This window comes from Polyodon spathula, chromosome 13, assembly GCF_017654505.1.
Source record: "Polyodon spathula isolate WHYD16114869_AA chromosome 13, ASM1765450v1, whole genome shotgun sequence".
Classification (NCBI taxonomy): Eukaryota; Metazoa; Chordata; class Actinopteri; order Acipenseriformes; family Polyodontidae; genus Polyodon; species Polyodon spathula.
In genome coordinates this window covers 27645786-27667338 of record NC_054546.1, presented here as the reverse complement: position 1 = coordinate 27667338, position 21553 = coordinate 27645786, and the positions used below count along the sequence as shown (strand labels likewise).

Sequence of the window (21553 nt, the reverse complement as noted above, 5' to 3'; positions counted from 1 at the left end):
ATTTTCTTCATCTTGTTGAAAAGGTGTCACATTGACGGTTGAGAGGTGACCCGGAACAATAACACACAGGACAGAGACGTGGAGTTTAGTGAATCTGAGCGCTTGCTTGTGCTCAGCATTCAGTAAATGAACAAGCAGAAAATAAAAAGTTGATCAAAAACAGTACACGTCACTTGAGGCCAAAATAAACAGACAAACAAAACAAATTAACACTAAACGAGACAGGCGCTAACAAACAGCGGACAGACAGACAAACACGGTGAGTTAAATGAACTATTTACTTCTCTTTTTGTTTTCTCCTTCTCCCCACCCATTCTCCACTCCCTGAACACACAACCCCTGGCCATAGAGGCGGCAGCGGGAGCTCCACTTCTCCCTCGTACCCTGGGAATGGAGGCTCCACCAGCGATGCGGAGCCACAGGCAACCCCAGGCAAAGTGAGGTTGACATCCTTGGGCGAAGCAAGGTAGGCATGCCTGGGCAGTGACGGAGTCAGGACCAGTCGTGGTGCTGTGGTTGGCCACTGTGGCAGTGGCTGCGGTGGTGCTAGCCCTCTTCATGCCTGCTGCGGCCAGGCTGTTTTCCACCCTGCTCCCCTCAGCAGACTATGCTGTGGCTGCTGAGGAATGCCAGCATCCTGGACATTCTGGTGAAGGGAGAGGGAGCTCCTGCTTCTCTATCCCTGGTGGTGATGGAGGCAGAGGCAGCTCCAGCTCTTCTCCTCATGATGGTGATGGTGGGGGAAGTGATACCAGCAGGCATTCACCCTCTGCTGGTGGACGGGGACACAGCAGGCATTCACCCTTACTTGCAGGGACTTGTACGACTCCCTCACTTGTAGGGGACTGGTGCGTCTCTCCTTCACTTGGAGGGGACTGGTGTGTCTCTTCCTCACTTGCAGTGGACTGGTGCGGCTCTCCCTCACTTGCAGGGAACAGCAGAACTTCTCCCTCTTGCTCTGGAGACAGTGGTGGGACCTCTCCTTCTGAAGGCGAAACCAGCAGACATTCTTCCTCTGCTGGGGGAAATGGGGACAACAGGCATTCTTCCTCTGCTGGTGGAGATGGGGACAGCAGGATTTTTTCTTCTGCTGGTGGAGGTGGAGACAGCAAGCATTCTTCCTCTGCTGGTGGAGGTGGGAAAGGCCAGCAGTCCTCGTCCCTTTTGGGCTGTGGATGCACAGACTCCTCTCTCTTGAGCGGTGAACACACAGACTCCTTCCCTTTTTTCTGTGGGCTGGTTTCCGGCGAAGCCGCTCCTCTACATTATCCACCCCGATCGAGGGCCTTCAAAAAGAGAGGGTCTTCATAGGGGCATACTTCCCGGAGGTGCCCATACTCCATGCAGGAGGCGCACCATGGAGCCCCTCCTTCCTTCAACTCCTCCAGGTGATTACGCCATGGCTGCATGTGAATTAATTAAGTGGAATTTCTCGTGCTCACATATTATTACATTTTACCTGCAAGTGAAGTGCTGTGCAATCCTCGTGCCTAAACACCAATATACATACAATACAATACAATATACAAGACATTTTTTTAAACTGCAACTGTGACTTCTGTTTTATTATTGTTATTGATGTTGGGATCCCTAGGTTTATTACGAGCTCTTAACAGGTAGTACCACAATTACTTTGTTATTTTTCATATTGTGTGTGTAATTTGAAAAAAGATAAACTAAAGGAACAATATTTTCTGGTTGCATGTAATTTGTTGAAAATATTTTATTGATTTCTACCTAATAAATTATTCCTTTATTTTTTATTTAACAAGGAATTAGAATTTATCAGAGATCAAAGATTTAGACAAGGAATCTACATGCCACTGTTGTGTACAATTCCATTCTATGGTATCTACCAAACAGAAAAGTAGATATTTTCAAACAGCAAATAGAGCGTTTCTAGAATTGAGCAGAACCTTCAGGTTTTCAGCAAAAGCTGGTCATGCATGGATGTAAGCTTAAAAAATTAATTCATTTCAACAACTGCTCAGTGGCGCAGCCAGCTAAAGTTAAGATGTCATGTTGCAAGTTCAAACCACGGTCATGTTTTTTTTTTTTTTTTTTTTTTTTTTTTTTTTTTTTTCTGCGATATGCGCTGTTTTAATTGTTTAATATAAATGGTGTGGATATCAAACTCCTTGCGATCCCTGGTTTATTTTGACATTGACCAGCACGTGGAATCACATGATTGGTAGATGTCCAGTTATTTAGCTTTTCTGTTGGAAAAGTCGTTACACACTCTTAAGAAAAGTAAACAGAAGAAGAATTTTACCTTAGTTTGACGACTTATATTTGTGTACAAGAGGTATTTCTGTTTTTTTTCACATTTGATGTAGAAAGTTTCAGACTTTTGATCCTGGTACAGATAACAATTCTAAGTTATTTAGTTTTGCCTCTGCAAAATGGTGAAAACGGAAAAACTCTTGGAGCTGTATAGAGAATTTCGGTAGTTTCAAATACGTTTTTCTAACTTGTATGAGGAACTACCATTCCTCTCAATAAGAGACACCATATACACAATGTATTAACTTAGAAATGGGATATTGTAATGCATCTCCTCCTAGCGTCTGTAATGGATTGCACTCCTTGCAGTTGATGAGTTACTGACATTGCATAAGAAACTTACCTCTAGACTACAGGACTTGCTCTTACACTAACCCTAACCCTTTCCATTTAATTCAGTGGGCTGAGATGCACATTACAATACTTTATATAAGTATGCAGTTTTCACTAAATATAAATATCTTCAACACAAGAAATGGTGTGTGTGTGTGATGGGGGGGGGGAGGGGGGGCAAGAGAATTTATATTAAAGGAGGTTAGCACTAGGGGCTGTGATACTGGTACTTGTGCTAATAGAGGGCGCTGACTCTTCCTGCAATAAAGACACTGGCTGATCTAGCCTGTTGCACGTGTTTGTAGCTAGCAGACAGAAATGAATAGTGGCTCTTGAACTCACAGTAAAAGCAAAACAACACAGACAGCACAAAAAACCATTAGAATTGACTCTGAGTTCTGATGATTTGACTCACTGAAATCTCCATATCATCTTTATCGCAGGTCTGGACTTTGCGGGAGAATTTCATTGTGGTTCCTGTAGAGTCTTCTTTCATGGAGAGGAGGGTGTAATCTTGGCTGCTATCCACCAGGGGGAGCTGGGCACCAACTGCGTGTCTGTCCTGTAAAGAAGTCAACCAATCACACGCTGAGTTGGAGAGATCATGGGGAGAGCAAACCTCTTAAATAGCGTGACTAATGCATTCTCCTGTCTGTTATTTAGATTCACTTTGTATGATTTTCTGGTTCAGCACCCCTGTGGCTCCAGCATGTTTTTTTTTTTTATTAATATACACTGTATAATATTCAAACTCAATACCTTGATAATAGACAGTTCACAGATGAATGACATGTACCGTGAAGTAGGTGGTCCCGTTGGGATTCACCCCCCCGAGGACAATATCCGCTCCGTCCATTTTCCCGCTGGGGCTGAGGCCGAATCCCACCCAGCCGCTGGTCTTGCAGGCCAGCTGGAAGGTGATGGTCTCCTGCTTGCTATCAAAGCCCCAGCGCAGGGACACACTGCCTGCCGAGTCCAGTGTCTCATTGAAGGGCATGTCTCCCGAGTCCTGACCCAAGACACTAGCCAGGCCAACGCAGAGGAGCAGTTCGCTGCACAAGCCAGGCACAAACATCGTCTACTGAGAGTGTGTGGAGTCTAACCACTACCTTAACCAAACAGGGGCCGATTCTCCTGAGAACACAAGAGTGCATCATGTATACTGAGCATTAACAGAAACAAATCACTTATATTTGAGCATCACAAGAAATGTATCACTTATATTTAATAAAATTCACTAGATCGAAAAATAACAAACTCTATATATCAACAATATGTACAGAATAGTAAAGAACTGGCAATGAAAATTGGATACATGATGTTGTAGACCTAGCAGTAAGCAAGGGGGGGTGGGGGATTATAATAACTCTGAAATTCCATGGAGGGGCTCCTGTGACATATAAATAGGGCTTCTGATTTTTGTTTTTAACTGATAAAAAATGATAAAACACCCCTGATACAAATACAATGAAATTGGTTTATAGCCAATAAACACCAGAAAAAACACTGGAAATGGTTACTCAATTCACGCTGACTTCACCCTTTCCCCATTTAAAAGAAAAAACCTACTACAAAAATACAAAAACAAGCTCCCTTTCCCAGTGAGTTGGGCAATGTCCCTCCTTCCTGACTAAATACTTTAAATCCACCCCAACTACTGAGTGCAGCATATGCCTTCATTTCTATTGGAAACGCTGCTTGAAAGATTTAAAACGAGATTACAATTAGAAGGCTTGTTTGTTGAATTTAAAGCTATATTTAGGCTTGCTACTGTTCGATATTTTTTTTTTTGCCATATCTTCAATTCATTAATTTGTATTAGAAAGAATTTACCATTTTTTCACTTTATTTTTTATTTCAAGCAGAGAATGGGTGAAATCGACCTTTGTGCTTTTAAAAAACAGACTTTTTATGCCGTTGAAAAACATCTCATTTAGTGAAACCCTTTATCATAGTCAACATGCAACAAAATGTTAGTTAGTTTACCTACGGTAAATCTGGTTCCCTGAAAGAGAAGATGGCCACCAAACACCGACCGAGACCATGATGACAATCGACACAATCTCACATTGGTGGCAATCTTCTCTTTCAGGAAACCAGGTTTATAGTAGGTAAACTAACTTTCCCTTTCAATTCGAAGATGGCCACCAAACATTGTTTATGTGAATACAAATACCAGAGCCGTTGCGAGGGAGGTAAGAACGGCAGCACACGAGGGACGCCTTAGCCCTGCCTCACCAAAGGTCAGCGGTGAGAGCATGCAACCTCAAGGACCCTTGTGCCCATTGAAGGCAATGAGGGATCTATCATGTTAAAGTGATAGAACCTGGAAAAAGAATGCGGCATAGCCCAGCTAGCAGCATCACAAATCTCAGCCATGCAGGCTCCTCTAAAGAGGGCCCATGACGTAGCCACAGCTCTTGTGGAATGTGCAGCTACCCACCCAGACGGGGGTCTGGGTGGCTACCCATCATCATACGCAGTCAACACTGTATCCACAATCCAATGTGACAGTTGTGGTGTTGAAAGGGGCTGTCCCAGGGTCTGTGTCCCCTGGCAGATGAAGAGCTGGTCAGAATGACAAAGCGCTCTCATCCTATTCATGTAACATCTCAATGCCCAAACCGGACAGAGGAAATTCAACCTCTTGTCCTCTTCTGAAGTAAACAGTGGTGGACCGAAGGTTCTAGTTCTACAGACTGATTCATGTGGAAGGCTGTAACCAACATGGGGAGGAAAGCAGGTTTTGCATGCAGTGATACTCTGCTACCATTGTCCCAAATACGCATACAGGAGCTATGCACAGACAGCGCCTGAAGCTCACTAACCCGCATTGCAGAGGTGATAGTCAAGAGGAAGGCTGTCTGCATAGACAGATACTTCAACTCAATGCAGTATATAGGCTCAAACGGGGCCTGCGTGAGAGCCTCCAGTACAACTTCAAGGCTCCATTCGGGGAGAGTACCTTCTTAGGAGGGCGCAACAACCAAGCGCCTCAGAGAAACCAGGTAGCCAAAAGATGTGCGTCCAGAGACACTGAGTCCTCGGGCTCATGACTACGTTGGTAACGGATCTGCTTCAGGCCTCGGTTCTCCAGACCAAAGTGGCAGCCATGCTGTGCAAGCGTGCCATTCGTCTCAAAGACCCCACCACTCATGGGGAGGGGTTCTACTCGAGATACTATCTGGTGCCAAAGAAGGATGGTGGCTTTCATCGCATCCTGGACCTGTGGTTCCTCAATCGGTTTTGAAACAGAGGAGGTTCCAAATGCTGACTCATTGTCACATACACCAGTCTGTCTGGCCAGGCGACTGGTTTACCACTGTGGACTTGCAGGACGCGAATTTTCATGTCCCCATTCGTCCAGAGCACAGGAAATATCTTTGCTTTGCCTTCAAGGCAGTGTTTATGAGTTTTCCGTGCTGCCGTACGGCCTCTCCCTGGCTCTCCGTACGTTCTCAAAGTGCGTAGACGATATCCTCGCCTCCTTGAGGCTGCAAAGGTTGATCTGTTCCCGAGGGAGGGAGAGATTGCCCACAAGACGCTGGTGACGGAGCATCTGGTGAGGCTGGGCCTCACCATCAATGATGCCAAGAGTCGGCTGACACCGGTGCAGTGCACAACGTAGTCATGAAGTATGGTTGTGAGGACCCACGCATCTGAGGTGCAAGTGCGCCAGCAGTGCAGCTGTTGTGCCATCAACTGGGTCCGAGGCCGCAAGTCTTCAGAGGAGGGGCTGGCTGAAGCTTCTAGGGTGCTGCTACGTGGAATGGCCACGGCCTGAGCGCCCTTCACGTTACGGGAGAACCCTGTCCCATGCCTGAGGTGTGGTCTGTAGGCAATGCCTAAGGTCACACAGCGGGGCTATGGGGACTGGCACCATCCTGGTGAACGTCCACGTTGGAGGTGCGTGCCAACGGCTCGACCTACCCCGCACCAGAGCGGGGGGAGGGAGCAATGCAGCCACCTGCCTAGACGCCATGCGATCTCGGAAAGATTGCTGTAGGATCTCCTGCACTGCTGGACAAAAGGTATGGCATGGTGATGTAGGCATGTCCAAAAGCACAGCCTTATCAGCATCAGGCACCCACGCCTGCAACAGCCACAGCTGTCTGCGGGTGCCACTAGACCAGCCAGGCTCAAGCCCACGGCCTGCCCTTGCAGGCCAGAGATCTGAAGCAAGGTGTGCAATAATAATTGCAACTCCATGGCCACCTGCAATCCAAAATGCCATACTGGATGTGTTCACCAGACGGTTCCTCTGGGCCCCCGACACGTAAGCCCTACGGACATGTGTCTCCGTAACCCTGCATTGCAGGTTAGGGCACATAGGGTCCTTGGGCAGACCTCCCACCGGTGGAGCCTTCACCAAGGCTGCGATGGTGGTCTACAGGGGGAAACCCCGCCAGGCCAAGCTTCTCCGCCCCTTCCAGCGAGGCCAGTTGAGGTGGTCCCAAGAGGAGTGCACCTCCTCCATGATGTCAGGGAAGGTGGAGAAGGGCTGGGGCTGAGGAGCCACGTCCTGCAGCTGAAAGACGGAGCGACGTGGCTCTTTCCCCCAAAAAAACAATTGCTAAAAATAAGCACTGAAAAATGAAATTAATAAAAACTGTAAAACAGAAACCCTTATGACAGACTGGGGTGTTTTGTTATTGTCCTTTCGGGTCTTGAACACAGTCTGTTGGGAACCAAGCACTCAGGACCACAGTATTTGGTTTTAAACAGGGCTCGGCCTGTATGTTTATTTTAGGCGGGTGCTCTCTTTATCCAGAGTCAGACAAATCAAATTCCAACAATGTAAACAAAATAAACAAAACAAAACCTAGCTCTTTATTACTGAGCGCTACCTAAACCTTATAGCTGTCTTTTAACTCTCCTTTCTACAAGTCAGACAGCTAAGCTGTTTACTGACTACCCAAAACATGCCTTAAACTAGGCAATAAATGTTTCCCCCTTAGGTAGAACACCAACCTTTTAATCTATTTCGGTCTTTCCGTCTGTCATCTCCTCTACACTCCTCGTGTTTGGAAAAACCATGCTCTTTTATGGCTGCCTAATTGGAGACAGGTGAAAACCCTTGTCTCAAAATGGTCGCCCCTGTGGAACTCTGGGAATTGTAGTCTTTTCTGACTTGGCAGTCAAAGACTGCAATTTACTTGTGTGACCCAAATTCAGTGGAGAGGATACAGGCTCATTGTCACTCTTGGACCAATATACACACCCTCCACCACTTTCCCATATATTTTATAGTTCACTTTGTCACACATCCTTCCCCCCAGCTCAGACCTACTGGGATGAGCGACCTTGGTGAACAAACAGTGAACACGTGACAACCCATCAGCATTTCCTTGCAAAAGGCCAGCCCTGTGTTCAATTGTAAAATTGAATGCCTGTAGGTTTAAAAACCACCTGGTTACCCTAGCATTTTTCTCTTTATTGTTCTTCATCCAAGTTAAGGGAGCATGGTCAGTAATTAGTTTAAACAGTCTGCCCAGTAAGTAATATTTAAATGTTTCCAGTGCCCATTTGATTGCTAAACATTCTTTTTCCACTATAGCGTATTTTTTCTCTTGTGGAGTGAGTTTCCTACTTAAAAACATTACAGGGTGCTCCTCGCCCTGTACCTGTTGGGAAAGCACTGCCCCTATCCCTACTTCAGAAGCATCAGTTTGTACCATGAATTCTTTATCAAAATGTGATGTAACTAATACTGGCTGTGTGCATAGAGCCGCTTTCAACCTCTGAAAGGCAGCCTCCGTTTCTGCAGTCCATTTTAACATTAGGTTTTTTCCACCTTTGGTAAGATCTGTTAGGGGTGCAGCTATTGAGGAAAAGTGGGGAATGAACCTCCTGTAGTAACCAGTTAATCCTAAGAATGCTCTGACCTGTTTTTTGCTAACTGGACGTGGCCATTTTTCTATTGCCTCCAGTTTATCAATTTGTGGTTTTACAACACCTCTTCCTACATTAAAACCCAAATATTTGGCTTCCTCCAGCCCTATTGTGCACTTAGTGGGGTTAGCAGTTAAACCAGAGCTTTTTATAGAATTAAGTACTGCTTCTACTCTCACCAAGTGGGTGTCCCAGTCAGTATTGTATATGACCACATCATCTAAATATGTGGCTGCATATTCCCTATGTGGTCTTAAAATCCTATCCATCATGCGCTGAAACGTAGCAGGAGCCCCATGCAAACCAAAAGGCAAAACTGTGTACTGGAATAAGCCTTCAGGTGTGGAAAACGTTGTCTTTTATTTGGCCTTGCTAGTTAGAGGGACCTGCCAATACCCTTTTGTTAGGTCGATGGTTGTTAAATAACGCGCTGGACCCAATCTCTCAATCAACTCATCAACTCTAGGCATTGGGTACGCATCAAATTTGGACACTTCATTCACCTTCCGATAATCATTACAAAAGCGAAGTGTCCCGTTAGGTTTTGGAACTAGCACTATAGGGGAGGACCATTCACTATGTGACTCCTCCATCACCCCAAGCTTAAGCATTTTCCTTACTTCTGCCTTTATGGCTTCCCTTCTAGCCTCAGGTATTCTGTAAGGTTTTACTTTTATTTTTTCTCCTGGTTTGGTCAATATTTCATGGTGTACTGTGTCGGTTCTGCCAGGTATGGCGGAGAACACATCCCTATTTCTTCGTACAAAGTCTCGTACCTCCTGCTTCTGTAGCTCTGATAAAGTATCGACTATTCTAACTTGTGGCTCAGGCTGAACTTCTTTAGAGTCTTCGAATGCACTATTGTCCATAGCCAATAGACCTTCCTTGTCTCTATTCTTTTAAGAGGTTGACATGGTATATTTGCTCCAACTTCTTCTCCCCAGCTGTCTCACTTTGTAATTTACCTCACCAACCTTTTCAATGATCTAATATGGGCCATGCCAGGTAGCCAAAAATGTACTCTCTACCGTCGGAACTAACTCCAGAACCCTGTCTCCGGGCTGAAAAACCCTGACCAATGCCTGTCGGTTATAACTGTGCTTCTGCTGGGCTTGAGCCTGCAGCATATGATCCTTCACAATAGGAATTACAGCAGCTATCCGGTCCTGCATCTGAGAGACATATTCAATAACGCTACGATACGGGGTGAGTTCTCGCTCCCAGACCTCTTTCGTTATGTCTAGAAGGCCCCGGGGATGTCTGCCATATAAAAACTTAAAATGTGAGAATCCTGTAGAAGCTTGGGGCACTTCTCTTACAGCGAACATTAAGTAAGGCAGCAAGAAATTCCAATTTTTACCGTCCCTATTAATTACCTTCCGTAGCATTGATTTAAGGGTCTTGTTGAAGCGTTCCACTAACCCATCCGTTTGAGAGTGGTAGTCTGAGGTTTTCAGGTGTCTAACTTTCAGTAATTTACACAGTTCCTTGGTAACCCCAGACATGAAAGGAGTGCCCTGGTCCGTAAGTATCTCTTTTGGGATTCCTACCCTGCTGAACACCACAAACAACTCTTTGGCAATAAGTTTAGCTGAGGTATTACGGAGGGAAATAGCCTCTGGATATCTCGTAGCATAATCTAGGATAACCAGAATATGCTGATGTCCACGGGCTGACCTATTTAGGGGACCTACTAAATCCATGGTTATGCGCTCAAGTGGAGTCTCTATTATTGGCAGTGGCACTAATGGGCTGTGGAACGTTTTAAAAGGGGCTGTACGCTGGCATTCAGGACAGGAGGTACAGTGTCGGGCTATATCAGCATGTATCCCAAGCCAGTAAAACCTACGAACGATACGTTCTGTAGTTTTCTCTACCCCTAAATATCCCCCTAGGGGATGTCCATGGGTTAAATCTAGCACCACCCTCCTAAATTGTTGGGGCACAATTAGCTGCTCCACAATCTCTTCCCCCCTCTTGTCTATGCGATATAACAAATCATTCTGCATAGAAAAGTGAAGATAGGTGAGAGGGATCTCAGGATTTGTTTAAACCTCATTTATCACTTTTATACTCTCCCTGACGGAAACTAAAGTGGGATCGCATAATTGGGAGGTTCCAAAATTTTCCGCATTTGTTCCCAAATCAGGTAAGTTTTGTTCTAGGTCTGGGACCTTACCCGAGAGGCTAGGACCTTCACGATCCCCATCCTCTCCTATCATTACACCCATTGGAAACTCTGGTTTACACTCCGTAACAATGTCACTCTCTAACACTGGAAGTAAGGGTTCTGGGCAGTTACTCTGTGGCTCCCTTCCTGCCACCTCAATTTCATCGGGCATATCCAATACACCCTGTTTTCCCCACAGTTTCGTAAAACTGGGAAAGTCCCGAGCCAATATTACTTGATACGGCAACGTCAGTACTACTCCCACTCTATAATTAAGAGACCCAGCACTCGTTGTAATACATATAATTGTCGTTGGGTAGTGGCACATATACCCGTGTATGCAAGTAATATTAAGGTCCTGGTCCTTGTCTAATTTTTGCGGGTCCACTAATTGCGCGGACACCAGGGTTACCATGCTTCCTGAATCAAGTAATGCTTTACCCTTAATTCCCTCTACAACCACTGGGCACATGTGTTTATTGCCATTTGGGTTCCCCATGGCTACAGACACTATAGTACAGGTATATAGAGAGCTGGGCTTAGGTTGTTCTCCCATGTTACACTGCATCGGCTCCTCATTTTCTGGACAGTTAGTCGCTCTTTGACCCTATTCAGTGCACCTAAAGCACCTTAAGGGCCTGCTAAATGACAGAACATTAAACCTTGAAACTCCCTTTTGTTTAAGCCCCAGGTCATGTTTACCCTCAGATACCCCACTATCAAAATGTCCCTTCGCAGACCTAGTCTGCTCTTCTGTTCCCCTTTCCCCAGGAACAGTCTTACCAGTTCCGCTGTAGTTCCAGACTTTCGGGATCGGGGAACGTTCTGTTCTGGTGGGTTGAAGCAGCGCTCCTGCTGCCATGTAGCGTTCGACCAGTGCTACTAGCTGATCTCCGTTAGATGGGTCTCCCCATCCAACCCATTTGCGCAGACCTGGTGGCAATCCTCGTAGGTATCTATCCATCACAACTCGCTCCACTATCTGGCCGTTGGTTAAAGCCTCCGGTTGGAGCCATTTCCTGGCTAGATGAATGAGGTTGAACATTTGGGACCTGGGTGCTTTATCCTCCTGGTACTTCCAGCCATGGAAGTTTTGGGGTCAAACTGCTGTAGTGACGTCAAGTAGGGCAAGGATCTCCACCTTTAGTTTGCCGTAATCGGCAGCCTCATCTTGTTCCAGGTCAAAGTACGCTTTTTGGGCATCCCCGGAAAGAAAAGGAGTGACCAGTCCAGCCCACTGGTCAATGGGCCACTTCTCTCTCTCGGCGGTGCGCTCGAAAGTTTTCAAATAAGCCTCAACATCATCGTTACTAGTCATTTTCTGTAAACAGTGAGTAGCACTTATGGGTTGAGAGCTAGGCAAAACCCTGTTAGCCAAATCATTGATTCGCTCTGCCAAGGTATGTATGTCCTTTTGCAGAGTTACACTGGCTCTCAGCTGTTCCTCTCACAGTCACTGATTGGTGTCCTGTTGGATCCGGTTGGTTTCCTGTTGGACTCTTATAGCTATCCTCCTTATAGCTATTTGTTGGGGAAGTGTCAATGACTTAACTTATTTATTTTTCCACAACGGGCGTAAGCAGGTTGCCCTCCTTCTCCACCACAGGTGACAGACTGGGGAGCTTTGTCAAAGCCGTCTTGTTTCAGGTCTTGCAACAAAGTCCACAGTATTTGGTTTTAAACAGGGCTCGGCCTGTATGTTTATTTCAGGCGGGTGCTCTCTTTATCCAGAGTCAAACAAATCAAATTCCAACAATGTAAACAAAATAAACAAAACAAAACCTAGCTCTTTATTACCGAGCGCTACCTAAACCTTATAGCTATCTTTTAACTCTCCTTTCTACAAGTCAGACAGCTAAGCTGTTTACTGACTAACCAAAACATGCCTTAAACTAGGCAATAAATGTTTCCCCCTTAGGTAGAACACCAACCTTTTTTAATCTATTTTGGCCTTTCTGTCTGTCATCTCCTCTACACTCCTCGCGTTTGGAAAAAACCATGCTCTTTTATGGCTGCCTAATTGGAGACAGGTGAAAACCCTTGTCTCAAAATGGTCGTCCCTGTGGAACTCTGGGAATTGTAGTCTTTTCTGACTTGGCAGTCAAAGACTGCAATTTACCTGTGTGACCCAAATTCAGTAGAGAGTATACAGGCTCATTGTCACTCTTGGACCAATATACACACCCTCCACCACTTTCCCATATATTTTATACTTCACTTTGTCACACCCTACATATAAACCACAAGAATGCTAGCCTCAAAACCTTTATTTATCAGGTTTACTAACTATTCCAGCACAAATCCTAAAGGGTACCATATTTTGGTATGGCAGCCTTGAGGAGTCTTTTAAGAAGCTGTTTTATTTCAAAACTGTGATGTCAGCAGAAACATCAGATATTATAGGTAGCTCGCTTTATGTACTCTCTATGTCAAACAAAAGTAAAGTCCAAAAATACCAGCCTGGGATCGCTGGTGTCCCGGTATATTCACCTTCAAAGGAACTCAAGGACAGACACCCAAGCTAACGTAAGGTTGCAGACCTTGAAAAGTGGACAACCCCGGTTCTCTGAAAGAAAATAGCCATCAACTAATGGGTATCGCCATCAGGTGATAGGATTATACTGAGCTTAATATAAAAGCTGCCTTTAGGCCTCCCTAGCTCTGATGTCAGCACCCAGCCCCTCAGGTGCTGAATAACTATTCAGTGCATAGGAAGCTCAGTCTTTATTGCTTCAGGCTGCAAGGGCTACTGAAGCGACCTTGCTGCTTGATGGCTATTTTCTCTTTCAGAGAACCGGGGTTGCATCCACAACCTTACATTCTCTTTCAATTCGAAAATAGCCATCAACTAATTGGTACTATGTACCAAAGCAGTCGCGAGGGAGACCATGCGGCAGAAGGACAAGATCGGTCCACATGTAAAAAATATACAGAACCGCCTCAGCGTCTGGTTCGAAAGACATATGTCCTAAAACTTTTCTATGAACAGAGGGTCTTTAACAGTACGAGATTATATCAGGATACTTTTACCACATGGGTAACGCTGGAGAGTGTACTCAGAGAATACAACAGTCTAATCCAGACTAACACTTTGTGTTCTCTTCCATTGGTGTAATAGAATCCAAGACCGATGCTCCAAAAAATGGAGCAGAGGAATTCAGTACATTCAGTCTGTACAACCTCATGAAAGTGTGTGGCATAGCCCAACTAGCCGCAGCACATATTTCTAACACTAGGACACCTTGAAAGAGGACACAGGACATCTCCATTTTTCAGCCTGCTGACTTGCTGGTTATTATTGAGAGCCTTTATATTTATTTAATTGTAATTAACATTTTTGTTTTCTTTCTTTCAGGAAGAAACACAGGGTGTGTGTGTGTGTTGGCCCTGGGCCTACCTTAAGCTACAGCAGCGGTCTTTATTAGACCTTAGCCTGCTCCAGACACAAGCTGCACACGGAGTTTCTGTAAACCCTGTGTGTTAGTTTAGATATCCTGATCTAAATTTTAATTAGGTTTTTGAAGAGATTATTCCCCAAATGTGTCTAACCACATCCTCGCAGTGACACGCGCACGTTCACACCCGTGGCCGTGCACACTCGTGCACACCCGTGCCCATGCATCCTGTGCACACCAGTGCCCCATGCACATCCATGCCCATGCACCCCGTGCACACCCATGCCCCGTGCGCTGCCATGCTCGTGCACCCCATGCACATCTCGCCCCATGCACACAAAACGTTCTGCACAATATGTGGGAAGTTCCAGAGGAGGGTCCTAAAGACAAGAGCCAACAGGACAGTGGGACTGGGATCTCCTTCCAGCAGGGGATCTCACTCTGAGTCTCCAGGTCACCCTCCCCGTCTCTCGGGCAACGCTCTCGCTCACCTACCAGGAGAGTGGGGCAGCTTCGGCGCTCCTCCTTAGAGGAAGGCTCACATCCTGCTAGGAACCTTTCCCCCGGTGGAGTCTACCATTGCGGCCCTTGAACAGGCGCTGGGCACTGGGCCGGCCAAGGACCTACAATGTCCGAATAGGCAATGTAGGACAACAGAGACGCACCTCAAGAAAGCTAATGCTGCTTGCTCTCAAGCAGCTAGGCTTTCTAACATTTCTAGCATGCTCTCTATTTATCAGACCACCCTTATGAAGGAGCTCCATGATATGATCACAGCAGTTCAGAGACAGAAGCTAAACCAGGTCTCTGATGCAGTCACCAGACTGGCCCAACTCACAGCCAGAGTGGAGGGCCGATGCTTTGTGGAGCTTGTGGTCACTACACATCAACTCTGGCTTTATCAGGCTAGAGCAAGGAGCAGGACAGGTCCTCTCTCATGGACGCCCCTATCACTCCTGGCCATACTTTTGGCCCTGCAGTGGAGGAGATGCTCCAGAGGAACCTTAAGACCAGGGAGGCTTCAAGGCAGTATGCCCAGCTGCTCCCACAGAAGCCCACCTTGCCCACTAGGGTTCCACCCTATCTTGGATCTGAGACTTCTGAACAAACACCTTTAGGTGTTACGTTTCAAATGCTCTCGCACCGCCAAGTTGTCCAGACCATTCGGCCGGACGATTGGTTTACATCCGTAAACCTGAAGGATGCATACTTTCACATACCCATCAGGCTCGGGCACTGGAAATATCTTCACTTCACGTTTCAGGGCAGGTTTTACGAGTACTGCATACTCCCTTTTGGCCTGTCCTTTGTTCCTCGCACTTTTTTTAAATGCATGGATGCCATTCTTGCCCCTCAGCAGGTTCAGGGCATTTGACTGATGAATAACACTATGTAACACAATTTTTGTTCCTGGGTAGTAAGTGTTATTTCCAAATTGCTTATGCCTCAAAAGTATAGAACATGGCTATTATTCCCCACAAACTTTGCTTTTGTGACCAGGACAGTGATATTTCAAAATATCACTATTTCCAATGGGAAAATGGGCAAATGTGTGTCTTTTCGTTCACATAAAGTCAGAAAAAAACAACATATGAATCCAAATTAACATGTATTTATACTAAAGTAATACAAAGATGACTACAAAAGATTTAGAAGTGAGTTGTTTTTCAAGATTTACAATTATACTGTATTTACAGTATAACTGTAAATCTCGAAAAATTACTCACTTCTACTATATGCAAACTTATGGAAACTATAATAAGATCCAAAATGGAAAATTACCTATATGGTAACGGGGTCCTGGGAGACAGTCAACATGGTTTTAGGAAAGGGAGATCGTGTCTAACTAACTTGCTTGATTTTTTTGAGGATGCAACATCGATAATGGATAATTGCAAAGCATATGACATGGTTTATTTAGATTTCTAAAAAGCTTTTGACAAAGTCCTGCACAAAAGATTAATTCTCAAACTGAACGCAGTTGGGATTCAAGGAAACACATGTACATGGATTAGGGAGTGGTTAACATGTAGAAAACAGAAAGTACTTATTAGAGGAAAAACCTCAGAATGGAGTGTGGTAACCAGTGGTGTACCACAGGGATCAGTATTAGGTCCTCTGCTATTCCTAATCTACATTAATGATTTAGATTCTGGTATAGTAAGCAAACTTGTTAAATTTGCAGACGACACAAAAGTAGGAGGAGTGGCAAACACTGTTGCAGCAGCAAAGGTCATTCAAAATGATCTAGACAAGATTCAGAACTGGGCAGACACATGGCAAATGACATTTAATAGAGAAAAGTGTAAGGTACTGCACGCAGGAAATAAAAATGTACATTATAAATATCATATGGGAGATACTGAAATTGGAGAAGGAATCTATGAAAAAGACCTAGGAGTTTTTGTTGACTCACAAATGTGTTCATCTAGACAATGTGGGGAAGCTATAAAAAAGGCTAACAAGATGCTCGGATACATTGTGAAAAGTGTTGAATTTAAATCAAGGGAAGTAATGTTAAAACTGTACAATGCACTAGTAAGACCTCATCTTGAATATTGTGTTCAGTTCTGGTCACCTCGCTATAAAAAAGATATTGCTGCTGTAGAAAGAGTGCAAAGAAGAGCGACCAGAATTATTCCGGGCTTAAAAGGCATGTCATATGCAGACAGGCTAAAAGAATTGAATCTGTTCAGTCTTGAACAAAGAAGACTACGTGGCGACCTAATTCAAGCATTCAAAATTCTAAAAGGTATTGACAGTGTCGACCCAAGGGACTTTTTCAGCCTGAAAAAAGAAACAAGGACCAGGGGTCACAAATGGAGTTCAGAAAAAGGGGCATTCAGAACAGAAAATAGGAGACGCTTTTTTACACAGAGAATTGTGAGGGTCTGGAATCAACTCCCCAGTAATGTTGTTGAAGCTGACACCCTGGGATCCTTCAAGAAGCTGCTTGATGAGATTTTGGGATCAATAAGCTACTAACAACCAAACGGGCCGAATGGCCTCCTCTCGTTTATAAACTTTCTTATGTTCTTATGTTCTATACTTTTGAAGCATAAGCAATTAGGAAATAACACTTACTACCCAGGAACAAATTTTTTTTTTTTTTGTTACACAGTGTTATCTAGGCTACGTCTGCGTTCAGTCACAGGAGCAAGCCCTGGCACATACAGCGTTTGCCACAGACCACCTCCAGCGGCTTGGTCTCAGGATGAACCTCCAGAAATCCCTCCTCACACCAAGCTAGCAATGGAATTTCCGGGGCCTCCACCTGGACTCGGTGTCTATGAAGGCCACATTAACAACTCAGAGAGTTACCGCAATAGTCTTGCTTTTCCCTATTCAGGTTGAGAGAGACCGAAATACTGGTGCTGTGTCAGCACATGCTGGGGTTGATGGCTGATGCCTCGCAGGTCCTTCCTTTGGGCCTTCTCCACCCAATGCCTTTCCAGGCCTGGTTTAACTCGTTTGCGCTTCACCCGCAATGAGACAGACAGGTTGGTGATATCACAGTCCTGCTGGAGAACCCTGCACTGGTTGCGTATCCCCTCCAACCTTTGTCAGGCGACATTGATGGGTCCCATCTTCCGGAGGGAAGTAATCACCACAGACGCCTCCAGCCATGGCTGGGGCACAGTCTGGAATGGTGTGGGGACTCAGGGAGTGTGGACGGGGCCTTGCCTCTCAGCCCACATCAATGCTCTGGAACTCAGAGCAGTAGATCTCGCCTTACAGCACTTTATTCCAGTGAACTTTATTCCGGAACACACTCGTGCTGGTGCGGTCAGACAACAACATGGTAGTGGCATATATTAACAGCCAGGGGGGCCTGAGATCTCCAAGCCTTCACAGCATGGCAGTTCGGCTGTTTCTGTGGTCGAAACCCCAGTTGGTTTCTCTTCAAGCAGTCCACTTATCAGGCCGGCTCAACCACACAGCAGATCTCCTCTCCAGGTCCTCTGGCCTCGGAATGGTGTCTCCACCCCAGGGCTGTAGAACACATCTGGGAGTGGTTCGGCAGAGCAGACGTAGATCTCTTTGCCTCACGGGAGAATACGCACTGCCCTCTTTGGTTCTCGATGAGAGACCTCGACAGTCCCTTAGGAGTCGACGACCTAGCCCACGAGTGGCCGGATTGTCTTCTATATGGCTTCCCTCCGATACCACTGCTCCCCGCCGTCCAAGAGAAGGTCAGGGTAGAGAAAGCTACAGTGCTTCTGGTAGCTCCTCGGTAGCCCTGAAAGACCTGGATCTTGACCCTGGTGCAATTACTGCATGGCCAGCTGAGGCAGATTTCCCTGCGGGTGGATCTCCTCTCTCAGCCTCAGGGCAATCTGTGGCAACTGAACCCCCAGCTGATGCAACTATGGGTCTGGCCTCTGAACAGGAACTCCTGTCAGCTCTAGGGCTGTCATCAGCAGTTATTGCCACTATTCAGAGAGCGAGAGCTCCCTCTACCAGGTAGTTACCTGCCCCATGGTAGTTAGCTTACAGTTTCTCCAGAAACAATTACATGACGAAAGGTCACCTTCCACATTGAAGGTGTACATAGCAGCCATATCTACTTGTCATGTATGCATAGATGGGAACTTCTTAAGGGTGCGTGGAGGATGCATCCTCCCAGGACATCGAGCCTCCCCTCGTGGCACCTTGATGTGATGCTGGAAGCCCTTACAAAAGTCCCCTTTCAGCCACTCCACACTGTGGATCTGAAGCTCATGTCTCTAAAGACTACATTTTTGCTGGCTATTGCTTCAGCAAAATGTGTGGGCGAGCTGCATGCACTTTCAGTGCACCCTTCTTGCACTTGCTTTGCTCAAGACAGGTCTAGAGTGTCCACTCGACCAAACTCGGCGTTTTCGCCTAAGGTAATATCCCAGTTCCAAGTGAACCAATCTGTGTAGTTGATGGCATTCCATCCTCCTCCCCCCTCTCCCCGGAGGAGAAACAGTTGCACATGCTTTGCCCGGTGTGAGCATTGAGGTGCTATATTGACTGTACAAGGGGTGTCAGTCCCAATTGAAGGCACATTCTACCAGGGTTATGGCGACGTCCTGTGTCCTCTTTCAAGGTGTCCTAGTGTTAGAAATATGTGCTGCGGCTAGCTGGGCTATGCCACACACTTTCATTAGGTTCTACAGACTGAATGTACTGGATTCCTCTGCTCCATTTTTTGGAGCATCGGTCTTGGATTCTTTTACACCAACGGAAGAGAACACAAAGTGTTAGTCTGGATTAGACTGTTGTACTCTCTGAGTACACTCTCCAGCGTTACCCATGTGGTAAAAGTATCCTGATATAATCTCGTACTGTTAAAGACCCTCTGTTCATAGAAAAGTTTTAGGACATATGTCTTTCGAACCAGACGCTGAGGCGGTTCTGTGTATTTTTTACATGTGGACCAATCTTGTCCTTCTGCCGCATGGTCTCCCTCGCCACTGCTTTGGTACACAGTACCAATTAGTTGATGTCTATTTTCGAATTGAAAGAGAACGTAAGGTTGTGGATGCAACCCCGGTTCTCTGAAAGAGAAAATAGCCATCAAGCAGCAAGGTCGCTTCAGTAGCCCTTGCAGCCTGAAGCAAAAAGGACTGAGCTTCCTACTCATCGAATAGTTATTCATCACCTGAGGGGCTGGGTGCTGACATCAGAGCTAGGGAGGCCTAAAGGCAGCTTTTATATTAAGCTCAGCATAATCCTATCACCTAACAGCGACACCCATTAGTAGATGGCTTTTTTCAAATTGAAAGAGAACTGGTTTTATATCGGTTTAGCAGGTTTTTTTTGTGTTGGATTCGGCAAACACCCTTCAAATTAAAGTTTAATTCACTCCTATTTTGTGAAAGGGAACAAAGAACAGTTAAATAAACCCTCTGATCAATGATCATTGTTGAACTAATAATAGGTCAACAAAAAGACGACAGGTACAAACCAGTTTCAAGACCACAATGAGCTGAATTCTGAAAGGTCTATACTCAATTATACTCCTTATCCCCAGGCTGTAATTCTATCTAGAGTTTCTGGTGACATAACTCACAAGACCGCTAACAGATCAAATAACTAGCTGTGTTTATCTTTTAACAATTAAAGTATTGAGAATAGCATTTTAACCCTTTTTTAAACTATTCATTTTAAACCAGTATTTTTCTCATTTTTTGGGCGACAAAACTATATGTTTATTACTAAGAATCTGAGTAGAAAATTGGTTTGGCTGTTTTGTATTTTTTGTCATTCAAGAACTTTTGCTTTCTGAGGGCCACCTGTCAATACACCTAACATCCATCATACACAAGACTGACATCACCACTGTGTAAATCCTTGATGTTTGTAAAATCATTGTTCACACCCAAAAAAAGTTATAAAACAAAAAAAAAATGTAACTGTTAAAAAAGTTTTTTTTTTTTTTTAATTCTGTTTTCCGATGTTATTCGCAACATTATTTCAAAATAAATAGTTATTTAACAATATCCGTCTGTCATTTAACAATGTATTTAAAAAAAAAAACTGCATAAAAGGGTCTGCTTAATTAAATCACTTATTGATTATTAATCTCCCAATTCCTTTAATTGTCTCAATTAGTCACTCTAGTAACGCGCATTGGTGTGTTGATTAGGCAGCAGCAGCAGCAGCTCCGGACATTTATTTAGTCAAGCATCCCTTTATTACTAATATGTCTTATTCAATATTATTTCTCAGAATGTGTCAATAAATCATTTAAAAGTTTCAGTTTACTAGAAGGAACTCATCATTTGTCAACAAAATATTTAAAAAAAACAGTATTGATTCCCAGAACAATTTATATAAAATACTGAAATCATAACATCAATGCTGTAACATATATATTACAAATAAAACATAATAATAATAATAATAATAATAATAATAATAGTTAACTTACCTGTGCTGTGTGTGTCTCTGTGTTGTCTTCACTGCACAGGATAAAGTGAGTAGTGTAACAGATAAACTTTAAATCCACCAACAAAGAGGAGTCCAACCTACTTCACACAGACACAGCCACTTCTCACGATATCATTACAACCTCCAGCAATCGAGGAATCTGCACCTTTTTTTTAATAAAAATGTATCATTTCTTAACATTGCATCTAATGAGTGCAATTCATCGACCATCCATTCAGTCCCAATATTATCACTGGCCCTCCCTTTAGAGGTGTGCTAACAAACTTTTAAATGCATTCTCTTACTTCTTATTAACCACTTCAACTCCAGATGTAAAAATGAAACCCCTTCCCAGGTATCAGATTTTGAAAATAATAATATTTTCAAACCTGTAATTGCTATAAAATGTTAACATATGATGAATAAAACACAAATAAATGACGTAAACTGTGTTTTCTGTACCCATGTTCAAAATAGAGTTAAAAAACAAGTTTTTGGGGGGTTTTTTGTGTTTTTTTTTTTTTAACAATGAAAGCAAAAATGCTGCTTAACAATAATGATCAGTAAACAGCAATTATCA

The 21553-nt window shown here is 44.6% G+C and overlaps 1 protein-coding gene across 1 annotated transcript in view; it reads right to left on the bottom strand.

Moving 5' to 3' along the window:
* Window positions 1-21195, bottom strand: part of LOC121325493 (DBH-like monooxygenase protein 2 homolog) — a 44958-nt gene extending 23763 nt beyond the window's left edge. Inside the window, exons 1-3 of the mRNA XM_041268009.1 lie at window positions 20975-21195; window positions 3413-3750; window positions 3032-3178 (exon numbers count right to left, since the gene is read on the bottom strand). Of these exons, the coding sequence (XP_041123943.1) occupies window positions 3032-3178; window positions 3413-3691 (426 nt within the window). The 5' untranslated portion in view covers window positions 3692-3750; window positions 20975-21195. The remainder of the gene's footprint in view (window positions 1-3031; window positions 3179-3412; window positions 3751-20974) is intronic.
* Window positions 21196-21553: the final 358 nt, after the last annotated feature.